Source organism: Argiope bruennichi, chromosome 9, assembly GCF_947563725.1.
Source record: "Argiope bruennichi chromosome 9, qqArgBrue1.1, whole genome shotgun sequence".
Classification (NCBI taxonomy): domain Eukaryota; kingdom Metazoa; phylum Arthropoda; class Arachnida; order Araneae; family Araneidae; genus Argiope; species Argiope bruennichi.
Window position 1 is genome coordinate 29,554,101 of NC_079159.1, and position 14,187 is coordinate 29,568,287.

The window sequence follows — 14,187 nt, forward strand, 5'->3', positions numbered from 1 at the left end:
TAAAAGAATGAAAATAACAGTTCTTGGAAATAAAAGAAAACATGGCAATTTAGAAAGAAATTAAAATAACTAATAATAGGAATAAATTAAAAAATAATGCTGAAAAAATCAGCAATGATTGAAAAGAAAAGAAATAGAGAACTTAGCAGGAATGGCCTCCCCACAACTTTCTCGCCTACTTTAAATTAAAAGTGCTATGCCCCCTCCTTTAGTTAGATTGGGCAGGGCTGTAAACATCTCGAATGCACACATTTTTATTTTCTAATCGGAAAGTTGTGTGTTTTGTAGTCCAGAAGACATATTTAGATATGGTTTGCTTACAAAACAAGTAGGGTTTGTCGGTTTTCAAACCCGGTTTTAAAAAGACGGTTTTTTAAAGTAAGTTTGTGACATTTGAAAAGCGGTTTTTAAATTAGAAAACCGGTTTTCCGGAACACCTAGACACCTAGATATTCCTCGTCTTCAAAAAAAAAATTATCGGTTGCGACCGATTAGTTTAACAGCTGAAGGCTTAGAACTATGAGATGCCAATTTATTAACAAGTTAAAGTATACTTTAAAAAACCATTTTTTTTTTTTTTTTTTTTTTTGCGAAAATTGGTTTTTTGGAAATATTGAATTCGAAAATCAGTTTTTCAAAAAGTCGGTTTTTGTACAAACTCTAAAAACTAACTCTAAAGTGAAACACTGAAATAAGTTTGAAATTATTATATGTTTTAGAAGAACAAATTCAAGAAAGAATACAAGTAGAATTACCAAATCTTTTGCTATATTTGCATAACCCACAAAACATTTCTAATTCAGCGATGAAATCTAGTGTACTTTCTTTAGCCTCAAAAATCGAAATTATTATCTGGAAAGATACTGTCTAGAATATTTCCAAATCCTTATGTGGAATCCGATTATGATGAAGAGCAAACCAAAAAATCTACATAAGAGTAATGCTTATTTTCAAGAAGCCATAGAAAAATCAGTTCATAAGTATCTTGAAGACCCTGAAAAAAAACTTACAAATCCAAAGATACTGAAAGCTGAATTTTTACTATTTGCTGCAACGAATAAAAGAACAAATAAACTTATATTTGTTATTTGATGTCCTGAAAACTATAAAACCACGAGTATTTTCAATTTCAGGCAATATTGTGTTCAAAATAAGAACAAGGCTTAGCGACTGTTAAGTGAATATTTTATGTTTTTTAAAATCCTATTTTCTTAGGAGAAATTTAAGTTAGTGAAAATAATATAAATTGTACTTGAAATTTTTGTTTGAGTTTTCGTTATTTTGTGTAAGTAATATGTATATGTAATCTTTATTTTTTTATATTTTAACTTTAATATTGATTTCATTTTTTGTTATTTTATATAAATTAAATTAAATATTTTTCCCTATTCCATTTTTTTTTTTTTTTTTTTTTTTTTTTTGCGAAAACCGGTTTTTTGGAAATATTGAATTTGAAAATCAGTTTTTCAAAAAGTCGGGTTTTTGTACAAACTCTAAAAACAAGCAGAGAAATTACATCTCTGTGAAAAAGTTTGGATTTTATTTCAAAGCATTAATTAGCTCCCATAAATTTTCATTATTGTAAGTATCGATCTTGATAAATTTTCTTGTGCAGTCTACTTTATCAAGAGCTAAAATAAAATGATATTGACATATATGATTAAAATTGTAAAAGAATTTTTATAAGTACAATATTCATAATTTGTCCAGTGCAGTCTGTGATAATGACAGCAATAAAATGATATTGACAGCGATAGTGAAAAGCTCTAAACTTATTCATAATAATAAAAAAAACTAAAATTTTATACTTTTTAAACTAAAAACTGAAATTTTATAGTTTTTCTGAAACTTTTCTCTTCAATATTTTTACCTGTATGAATTTAAGATATGTTTATAGCTATTTAATAAAAAAGCAAATTTTTGTATTATTTCAAATTCTTCATTTTTTTACTATGATTTTTACCTAATGACCAAGCAACTAACTCTATAATAAGATAACTGGATGATGAAAATTTTGCAATTTTTTCAAACTTTCTCTCCGTTACAATTTTTTTTTTTACCAATATGGTCTCGAGTCTGGCTCATTTTTTGCTAACTCGTGGAAGTAATGAAAAGTTTTTCTCTTATTTCCCATTTTTTTTTACTATTTTGTTAAAATAAATTAATTCGAACTAATTCTGTCATTAAATAAACGGGACGACTCATTCTCTTTTTAGATAGTATGACAGCTGGAGCAACAGGGAAACTTCGTTTATTAATCCTTTATGGATAGATTAATACATACAGACATTTTAAAAATAACTTGCAAAAAATGTCTATAAATTAGTATTGGAATTTTATATGCCAGCTTTCGTTTTTCAGCAATATCAACACTATATGTATATAACGAAGATTAACAAATTAGAGTTCATGCAACATTTAATGGGGTAGTTACACTTTCTAACACTCTATCCAAATCTAAATCTCATTAAAACTTTTAAGGTTTCTAGTGAAGATATCTGTCCATACATATCATGTGTTAAGTAAAAAGAGTCCGAGAAAATTGCCAAGAAAAGATTAGGTTAATATTTCGGTTAAAACAGCTAGAGCTTATGACAGAAAAATTGTTTGTTGTAATCCAGGAGAAAGGATTTCTAATAAATAATTAAATTAATTATTACTACCAAATAAATTAAAGCGTATATTGTTTTATTGTATTTTCTTCACCAATGTGCATTTTTTACAATACATTTATTAGATTTTTTTTTTTTTTTTTGCCTCCAAGGAAAGGAGTAGAAAAAAATCATAAAAAATGTTTTTTATAACATAAAATTTATTACTCTAAACTAAAATATATTTTACATATTCAGGCGTTTATATAATTTTATTATTGCAAATAGATGAAGAAAATTTCAATTAATTTTAAGATTGTGATGATGTAATTTACATAGTATTTATTAAACTATGAAGAATGGAATCTTTATTTTTTGGTATGTAAATAAGACATGGCCAATAAATGAGTAAGAATTATGATACTTTTAAGTTTCTTTTTTTTTAAAAATTAATAATGCCCTTTAAAATTTTATTCTTTATCAGAATAAAGAATCATTTACGCACGGTTATCAGACTAGAGCATCCTTTGTAGAGGAGTTTCCTACTCCACATGTTTGGCTTTTTTGACCAAATTCAAATTTATACTTAAAAAGAAATTGAAAAAGTGCATTAATATCCAAATTCACATTTATTCACAATGAAATTATTTCCAAAGACTATTTTTTAAAAAATAAAGCATTTTTTTCTATATGCGTTTTCTCATTAGGTACCCAATTACATTTTTGTATCTCGTAAGATAGAGAAAGAACTTTCATCAATAATATTTTTGATTCGTACAAAAAGAAAATCTAAAATACAAATATATATACAAATAATATGCTGATAAGAAAATCTCAACTTTACATTCTGGATTTAATATTTTCATTTTAAGTTAGAAATTATCTGATTTCATTCAATGTGTCTCTTTTTTTTTCAGTGTTAATAAGACACATACTATTCAAATATCTACGAATTTATCTAAGTGTTATCAAAAGTTATCAACTTTTCCCTCTTCAAACAAATTGCACTTTAAAGTAAGGTGGCTGGTCCATAGTCATGGAATTGCAAGTCAAATGTGAAGCTGGAATTATAAGTAAAAGAATAATACGAAGCGGGTTTGGCTTTGGAGTAGCGAAGGAGTTTTTTTGCAGTGTATTTTGAATCGTTCTTCATGTTTTTTTTTTCTCTACAAAATTAGTACATTTTTGACATGACTTTTGACTGATGATGAGAAAATGACTGATGCATGACTTTTATTAAAAAAGTATTTCAGCAATAAATAGCAAATTTAATATTCCATTAAAAACATTATTTCTTGAGAAGTAATAACCGGTATGTGAATATCGAAATTCAGCAAAATATAAATGAGAGGGCACAATCACAATACTTAAATTCTCAAGCTAAATTCATGATTTCTTCAAGAAAACGTTATTTAATCAATTGATTAAATAATTCATGTTCTGCATCTTTTATGCTATATTTAATTGCTTATTATGTTGCATGGACTTACTTATAACACTACATTTAGTTGCTAATGATTTCGACTCACTTTGGATTAATCAAATGAATTACTAAAATAATTATGAAGTGAAATAGTTTATTTAATTTTAGAAACACAGCAGATAGCAAGTTAAAAAAGGTATATTTTTCTAATAATTGAATGTACCATTTAATTTAATGAAAATGAGCAAAACGTTTTGATAAATAAGATTTAAAACGATACTTTTAAAGTAATTAATTAATGTATAATCAAAATAGTAGATGTATAATAGTAATATTTTGTCTTTTAATTCTTAGAATAACTATTTCCAAACGAAATGCTCTTATTACACAATTGCAATTCTGGCATGCATATTCACTGGCATATCCATTTCCGATATCAGAAAGATGACACCAGTGCGATTTTTCTTTTCATTCAGCAAATTAATGTTGCCAAAATTGATACTTCAAGACTTTTGGAAAAAAGTTGCAATATTATTTATGACTGTAACCCGATTGGTTTAGCTTATGTGCTTAAGTTCGACTAAATTTTTATTTTAAAGCTCAAAGTTATCTAATTCCAGACAGAACTTATTTTATGGTATGGTCAAATGGAGAAAGTAGACTACAGCTACTTTTACAACCCTTCTCAAAAAATCAGCGCGAGACAACAGATTTATGCTGTAAGAAATATGGTAATTGAACAAAAGGACAGTAACGTTCGAAATGTCAGTGAGTCTGGCGAATGACCAGTGTTCTGGGAGCTAGGGTTATCCGACATTAGACATTCTGATATACTGCCCAAATCTGATACACGACAACGAAATCCAGTCGCAATTATTTTTACCATTTCCCGCATCTATTTTGAAAAAGAAATAATACAACAATAAAGCCTTTTTAGAAAAGATGTAATATATTTCTAATGAGGAGGTCAATATTTAATATAACATGCCCCATAAATACTTTTTAAATAGAAACGAATATGGAATTATTTGTTATGTTATGTCACACACACACACACACACACACACACACGCTCGCGCGCGCGCATGCACACACATGTTTTATGTAATATAAATTTTTTAAATCTTCAGATATTTCGGTATAAGACAAAAACTTTTATCTTTCAAACGTTCAGGGTTGAATACTCACACCTTTTAACTTGTCAAAGTCTAAAGTTTGGGTCAAATCCCTATCTACATTTTGAAGACATTCCGCGTGTCAATTTCTTGCTACAAGCCGTCAAAACAGAGAAAGAAGTGATTTTTGATCTTTTTTTGTCACTAAATTTGGAAAATGATATCTAGGTCGAAGATACTGAGTCGATGGAAGATAGCGTATCAGAATTTAGATTTTTCCACACCTGTTTCGTCGCGTAGAAATTCATTTTGAAAGATGCATAAAATAGGAAAAAATTCAGTATCACGAACATTTCGCCTTCAGTTCTTGAATATGATGCATTTTTACGTAAATTGATTAAAATGAGCAAAAGTTGCAATAAATAGGAATTACAACGATACATTAATTGTACCTAATTAGTGTATAATCAAAACAGATGCATTTAATTCTTACAGTAATATTTCAATTTCTTATAGTAAAATTTCTCCCAATTCGTTAGGGAAAATTCGAAACAAAATGTTCTTATTATCACGTAGGTACTTTAGTGCGGAGCGCAATGACACATACAAGAAGTAGAGCTAAACCAATTTATTAACTCAACTCTGAACTCTTCCTCTGCTTTTATACTTACAGGGAAAGTTCCAGAATACTTTTCTGGAGACAGTAAGAAAAGTCCAGAACACTTGTCTGGTAAACTAAAGAAAGGTCCAGAATCTGCTGGAATATGAAATAAAGGAAAGCATAAAATCAAGGAATTAAACGTTTACACAAACTGTGAATCGCGTTATCTCTAGCGGGATTCGAACTTACAATCACTTGATTATGAGACCAGTGTTATGACCATTCGGTCATGGAGAGTCGACTGCCTCTTTTCAATGCGGCATTATTAACACAGTTGCAATTCTGACACTTTTTCAATGGTGTGTCTGTTTCAGATATTGGAAACGGCATTTTAAAATTAAAAAGTAAATTAAAGCATATTTATGTTGTTTGATTTTCAGGGACTTTTTCTTCTTACCATGCTAAGGACAAATTTGGCATTACAGGTAAAAAATAGTTCCTAAAAAGAGATCTGAAAAATTTTCGCGATGTTTCCAATTAGAGCAGTTTTTTGGATTTTGAGGCCTTGAATACAAATATGATGTAACAACCCGTCATAAAACCAACTATAGTTTGGAGATAATGATCTATCAAAGAAAAAAAAATGGAATATCAGAATATATATCAAATTTACATATACAAAAAAAATTACATATTAAAAGTAAATAAAGACAAAAAATATTTAGGAAAGATAAAAATAGTCCAATATTATTCTCAGTTGGATATATTTAAAATATTTTTGGATCTTTTAGTTTTACTCTTTCCGGTTGACTTATTTCTTTAAAAGATTCTGTATTCCCCCGGATGCTACGGAGAGTGGGGGTAACTCACAATTAGGATAATTTTTTTTAAATTTATGGAATGTCCTGTAGTGTTTTCTGTTCTCCAGTATCATGATCATATCTTCATATCTTCTCGGTAAAAGAACACAACATTTGTTCACGGGATCTAAAGTTTTAAGAAAGTTTTTTTAGAGAGGTAACGATATGTTTAATAGATTTTTAAAATCTAGTTTAGGTTCTGTGAAGTGTTTCCTTGTTTTTTTTATATTTAATATCAGGAGTATGGATGATCAGCCAAGTAGCTTTTTACCCTTATTTCGGTGCTATATGAGTATTTAGTTTGCTATTGCTACCTGTTTAAAGTATAAGAAATTGCTAGAATTGGAATCAGCCAATACGATCGAAGATATCTAGTTATTCTTCATCATCCCAATTTTATTTTGACTGTAAAATTAGAAATGATACGTTTAGTTCTTGCTGAATGTTTTGCTTGGAGGAGGCAGGTTTGTAACACTCGAGTTTTTGGTCGAGTGCTCCTCAATAAAATCCGTAAGTAACATCTGGGGAAAAAAAGAGTAAAATGTCACGCAAAAAAGTTAATATGCATAAAAATATTTTAATAGCTAAAATATGTTATCATAAACAAACAAAAAAATATTTTTAAAAAATGAGACACATTCGATTTAATCCTCATTTTAAGACTTTAAAATCACATGCGAAAGCAGAAGACATCAATAAATTTCAGTTATTTATTCCTTGTTACATTTCTCAACAACTGACAAGTCTTTTACGGCATTACTTACCTATTGCACTGCCCGTATATTGAATACAACTATAACCCGAAACGAATACGAGTATAAGAAAATAACCAAAGGCAATATTCTCCCCTCGGATTCTTCGTTTGTTTCCACATTATTGTACATTTCGTAAAGGTTTTTATCATATTAAGAGAAGACTTGAGAACGTATTTTGACGTTTCCGTTTTCTACGATTGGTACGAAATTTTGATACAGATTTAATAAAATCATGTATCAAGATCATGATTCAAATGACATGTTTTGCATATTTAAATCGCGTTCAGATAATTTCATGTGTTGCATATTTTAATCGCGTTCTAATAATTTCATGTGTTGCAGATTTAAATCGCGTTCAGATATACGTGCACAGATAGAGCAACAAATAGTTAATAAGTGGGCGAATTTGATCTAGAAGGTGATGCAAACTTACAGGGAATTTTTTTTAGATATCAGAAACATATAGCAAACATTACATCCATCTACCTCAGTTCCTAATCAAGTCATTGGGATCAGGCGTTTATAAAAGAACATGTAGGTTAATCTTATTTCTCCTGATTTCATGCAAACTTTAACACGGCATACAATCGTGATATAAAAGGCCCTTACCTTATTTCCCCATCATATAACGTTATATTTAGAACACTCTTTTTAAACATATTTTCCTTTTTATTTTTAAATTCAGCTTGCACAAAAACACTGTTTCAAATCTCGAAGTTTAACCCCTTACCTGCCGAGGATAACTTGCGAGATTCGGTCCCCAGTGCCACGTATATATACGTATATAGTTGCGAGACGTATATATACGCCAGGGGCAGTTAACACATTGACTTAGGGAGATGTATATATACGCCCGTGGCAGGTAAGGGGTTAATGATGTGACGATCAAAATCTATTCTTTTCGTTTACAACTCATATGAGAAAATATACACAGGATAAATAAATAAATGGCATCTTAAAATCAGTAAATCATATTTTGTATGCATTTTCATATCAGATTTTTGTTCTTTCTTAAGACTGCATAGTTAAGCTACAGGATGTAGTTGGAATGACAAATTTTCAATCAACTTTTCAAGCACTTTTCTAAAATAGCTAGAAGTTTAAATTCTAGTTATAAATCACCAATGTGAGCTAGCGTTTGCATTATCAATATTAACTGATGTTTAAGAACTTAAGAAATATGTATCTGGAGCTTTTTAAAGCCACCTTACATATCAAACACAGTGCGAGAGGCATTATCATTCCACCGGAATAATTTCTGCAATTATTTAAGAATTCACATTGGACATTTATAATTATGTTGAATTTAAACTTCCTATATCTAGTTTCGATTTCCACTGTACAATGAAGTTGCAATATGTTTTATTTTCTTTTAATAGCCCTGGAAAGTTTGGATATTTATTTATATATATTTTGTATAGTAATATCTTTTTATAAATCTCTCGGTGTCATTTTTTTTTCAAAGAAAAGTTAGTTCATTAAAATTTGCAGAATGAGTAGATAGTTTATATATCGTTTATTGCTAATTTATTTAAATTTAATCTTTTATAATTATTTGCTATTGCAGAAATAAATTACAGTTATAATAAAAATGCTAACTCAAATTTATTCTAAGCCGTAAAATTTTTTGATGAGACACTGAATAAAAATTTAAATAAATATATAATTAATAATAATAACATTCAATAAAATAATACGAAAAATTAATAAAAATTATAATGAATGTATTATTTTTTTTAAACATAAACGTGTGAATAATATTAAATGAAATTAAGGATAATATAAATTTTAATACAAAAATAATAAATTATATAATTTTAATATAATAATATTCATTTATAATAAATTGCATAAATATTTACTTAATGTATAATTACAAAGCAACTGATCTTTTTTTCTGCGTATAGTTATGAAATTGAAGCAATTTTAATTTTTATTCATTTCGATAAAACGCTCATCTTTCAATGAAATTCTTTACTGATGAAATTAAAAATATTTGTTAAATTTTAAATGTATTGATTTTTTTAATGAAAATATATATTGAATTTTAAATGTATGGATTTTTTTAATAAAAATATTTATTAAATTTTAAATTTATTGATTTTTAATAAAAAATATTTATTAAGTTTTATAAGTATTGATTGAATATACTGTCGAGAAGTATACGTATTCATATTGAAATTTTCATAATCTATTACAAAAAGACACAATCGAAATTTTAGAAGAAATTTGAAGAATGTAAGGATTTGATTTTTTATAAGGGTTTTTTTTACAGATATCAAGAATTATCATACCTGTAATGTTCAATTTTTTTATGAATTTCATATGACTTATATCTCTGAAATATTACAGAATAACCTTGAAACATGGGATAATGAATATTCATATCTTTAATCCTGGGAGAGATTATTGTATGGGATAAATCCACATCTGCTTGTTTTTAAGACATTCCTCGTGACAATGATTTTTCTCATTTAGCCCCGTCACAACAAACTATGAAAAAATTCTTCATCTATTTTGTTACTAAATTTGGAAAATGATATCTAAGAAAATAGTGATTATACTTTGCATATTGCGTTAAAAGATATCGTATCGAAATTCCAATTTTTCCCCCTTTCCCATCTGTTTCTTACAGCCAAATTTCCGAATAAATTTTACATAAAATGGGAAACAAATTCGCAGCAGTTAACATTTTGTCTTGAATTCTTCAAGGTAAGCAATTTTTTAAAATATTATAGAAATAATTCATTGATTTTTTTTAGACAAAATACTTTTAGAACGATGCTTTTTGTTGCTGTGTATTTATTTTGATTGATTAATTTGAATATTCTGTAAAGAGATCTTCCTTTTAAATTTTAAATACTTTCCACTCAGTTTAGAAATGTGAGGGGTCTAATAAGTTTTGGTATTTGAATAAATTCTAATTTAAAATAAAGTTGTACATTTGCAAAAATTTTCTACGTTATTAAGTAAATAACGAGTAGAAAAAAGTATTTATTTTAAAATAAATTCAAATAACACTGTAATTAATGATATTTTCTGTATGCATATGTATGTAATATACCGTGATATATTTTTCCGCTGCACGTGGACTGAGCCGTGGACCGTTTGAACTACTTGAACTGGAAGAGGAAAGTCTTGGAGTTTGTCCTATAATCGTAATCTTAAACAACAGGATTCAAAAGTTTGAAGAAGAATACTCAGTTGAATTCAGGCCGTCTGTTTTACCGTAAATTCTTTTAGAAAAGTGCATGCTTCCATACGTAAAAACTGAATCAGGCACTACTTAAGACGCTTTCACTAATAGAATTTTTTTTAAATAGTTCATACGAACTAGGATAGATATCCACGATTTAGTAGTCTAAAAACTATTATCATCTTCAAGACTAAAAGGAACACTTTTTACAATTTTAGACCAAGATTTGATGATGTTGGTAGGATTTGGGATAGAATACTGTGAATCATTTTTTTACCCTGTACTAAAATAGTCTTCATCGAATAAATATAAACTTGCATTACAAATTCCTTTTAAATAAGCTATGAATACTAATTCTCATTTATTTTCGCATTTAGAAAAGATAATATTTGATATTTGTTTTCAAATGAAGTAAAAAGATTTAACTTTTATACTAAAAGCCATGAACTATTCTTGCATAAACTCCATGCACAATGGAACAGTGAAATCAAGATATTAAAAAAATTAGTTTAGTTAAATTTATTTCACTTGTATTTTTTTCCAGAGCTTCCTCCAATATGAACAGTTTCAGTGTTTTCGGTTCTTTCTTTGTCCTCTGGGTTGCTTTTGCTTCTGCGGGAATAATATCCAATCGAGATTATGCATTCCAAAAAGATTTCCGAAAATTGGCGTTGGCGAACAACGAGTTGGCTTTCAACCTGCACCGAAGACTCGCATCTGGCACTTCAGGAAATGTATTTTTCTCGCCTTTCAGTATCTCCACAGTTTTTGGCATGCTTTATTATGGAGTCCGAGGAGAGACAGCTGAGGTCAGAATCAATGATTTTGAATCTAAGGACATAAATGGTTGAACTCTTTATTAATTAATTTATTGATTATATTAATTGATTGTAGGGTTTTTATTATATTAATTGATTGCAGGAACTAAGAGAGGTTCTAGGTTACGAGAGAGCAGATTTACCAGACGAATTCGTCTACAGCACTTTCAATCATTTCCTGAGGACCGTTTTACAGAATAGAGATTCCACAGACAGATACGTTTTCAACGCCGCTAATGCTTTACTTGTCGATGAACGATTTGAAATGTTTGAGGAGTACAGACGCAACATCCGGGAGTTGTACAGAGCAGCCGTACAAAATGTGGATTTCTCCAGTGAAGCGTCCAGGATCGTGGAAGAAATCAATGATTATGTCAGGGAGAAGACGAATGGGAAGATCGATAGGGTTTTCGACGAGTTGAGCCCGTCTAGTGTTTTCGTCTTATTGAACGCTGTGTACTTCAAAGGAGCTTTTAAGACTCAGTTCAAGCAGGAGAGAACAAGATATGAAGTCTTTTATAATTATGGACTGGAATCAGAAGCAAGGTAAGAAATGTGTTGATGCAATTACTAAACGTATTTTTATATAATATTTTTAGAAACATATTGTTCTTCAGTAAATCAGTTTAATTCGTAAAGTAACTAATTTTCTATTATTGCCAAAAGAAAAATTTAATGTTTATGATTGTATATATCCAGGAATTCATGATACAAATTTTTATTTTTGTATAATGTTGCTAAAACACATACCCATCAAGAGAACTTCCAAAATAAAAAAAGAAAAATTTCCTCATCGAATACTTATGAAATATGATTGTTTCAGAATACATAATTAAAAAATTATCGCAGTTTTATATTCATAAGCTTTAAATAAGAATTCGCAATTATTTTTTACTCAGAAAATAACACAATAGGTATTTTCAATAACATATAGGCAACGTGTACTCATGGGAGTTGTTTTTCATTAAAAGTAAATTCACACCAGTAAAAAAATTCTTAATAATCTTAAACCAAATAATTTTTGGGGAATACAGTTAGTTTAATTTTTGGGACGGCATGCGTAGAAAAAAAACAGTAATACTAATTGCAAAAAAAGTGTGCCATTGGCATAATGGATAATTATTATATCTAGAGTGAATAATAATGATCAACAGATAACTGAAGAAATCAGTTATTTTTGAATTCTAATAACAGTTTTACAAATTTCAATTCAGAATCTGTTATTTTAAAGTGCGTAACCAATCCGAAAGATTTTCAAAATTCTGTATTGTTATTCTTCGACTGAAAATTAAAAATATACAGAGAGAGAGAGAGATTTATATATATATTTGAAATATTAATAGAAAATAAATGTGCTGAAAATAAAATTGGATATAGCATTTCGAAAGTTTCATGTTAGAAATGACGACGTTCCTTTTTTTATGAAAGTGCCAATGTTCCTATAAAAGATCATCAGGTTACTTTAGGAATTAGCTATTTACGATTTCAAAATTTTCAATTCTAATAATTTCTTTACAAATTTCAAAATAGAATCTTTTATTCTAAACTATTTTGAGTTAATGAGAAATCAACCTGAAAAATTATCTAAATTTTGCATTGATCTTGCTTTGACAGAAATTAAGAAAATACATAAATAGATATTTAAGTATTTATTAAAAAATAATACAAAAATGCAAATAAAACATTTAAAAATTTTATTGTAGAAATTGTATTGTAGAATCCTCTTTTTAGGAATGTACCTATGATGCACGTAACTTCTTACTTTCCCTATGCTGCTTTCGATGAATTCCAAGCCCTGGAGTTGCCTTACAAAGGTGAAAATGTCAGCATGTTCGTCTTACTGCCGAATGAAAGAGATGGAATCCATGATCTAGAAGAGAGTTTTACTCCTGAAAGATTAGCCAACGTCCAGCGACGGCTGTACAAAACTGAGGTAGATGTCTCGTTGCCAAAATTCAAATATCAGTTGGAGAAAGAACTCTCCCCAGAACTGAAAGCCCTTGGTGCCAATCAGATCTTTAGGACTGGAGCTGACTTCTCAGGAATGACCCAAAGCAGGGACGTGTTCGTAAGTCAAGTCTTTCACAAAGCAGTGATCGAGGTGAATGAAGAAGGAAGCGAAGCAGCGGCAGTGACAGAGATCATTGCAGAAGAGACGAGTCTGATCCTTGGAAAGTCAAGATTCAGAGCAGACCATCCTTTCCTGTTCGCTATTGTTGAAAAGAGAAGCAACTTGATCTTGTTCTTGGGTCGTGTTAATAGTCTATAGAAGCATTCAAAAAGCTGAAAATCAAATTTTTGATAAAAATAGTTCGGAAGATATAATGTCTTTACTTTGAATGCAATACTTTTGATTCTTGTGTTTTCTTAAATTGATTTTCGTTATTGAAATGAGTTTTAACACAAATAAAGGATGTAATTTTTAGTGTGAATATAATAAAATATTTTTAAAGGTATTTTGAAATTGCATATTTCTTTCTTTCATTTTATGAAGTCAAATTGACTTGAATGCTTGTAAGGAAAAACAGCTGTGGTTTAACTGACTGTTGCCCTTGAATTAAAGTAATTTTGCGTTTAGATAGTTGGAGAAATCTGTAATTATCTGTATAATAAATCCTGTAGTATATACTGATTTTTTTTTGTAACTTGATCACTTTCGTATTTGCAAAGACGAACTTTAATAATCGGTCCCTTATTCCTTACAACTAGAAACGTTTCGTTCCTTTCTGTCAAAATATTCGGGAATATTTTCAAATATGTCCAGAGACAAATCGCTTCGAAGAGACCACTGCAACCTCTCACCTCAAGAAAATTTGAAATTAACTAAT

At 28.8% G+C, this 14,187-nt stretch overlaps 1 protein-coding gene across 1 annotated transcript; it reads left to right on the forward strand.

Annotated features, from left to right (window-relative positions):
- The first annotated feature begins 10,037 nt into the window (after positions 1-10,037).
- On the forward strand, positions 10,038-13,628 carry LOC129985108 (intracellular coagulation inhibitor 2-like). The gene is made up of 4 exons (XM_056095019.1): positions 10,038-10,057; positions 11,086-11,350; positions 11,463-11,905; positions 13,091-13,628. Exons 2-4 carry the CDS (start codon positions 11,099-11,101, stop codon positions 13,626-13,628), a joined length of 1,233 nt encoding a protein of 410 aa, XP_055950994.1. The 5' UTR covers positions 10,038-10,057; positions 11,086-11,098.
- The last annotated feature ends 559 nt before the right edge of the window (positions 13,629-14,187 follow it).

Coding starts and splice junctions, on each gene's coding strand:
- LOC129985108 (XM_056095019.1), top strand. CDS start 11,099: ATGAACAGTTTCAGTGTTTTCGGTTCTTTCTTTGTCCTCTGGGTTGCT. Junction 11,351..11,462: donor TCCGAGGAGAGACAGCTGAG/GTCAGAATCAAT, acceptor AATTGATTGCAG/GAACTAAGAGAGGTTCTAGG. Junction 11,906..13,090: donor GGACTGGAATCAGAAGCAAG/GTAAGAAATGTG, acceptor TCCTCTTTTTAG/GAATGTACCTATGATGCACG.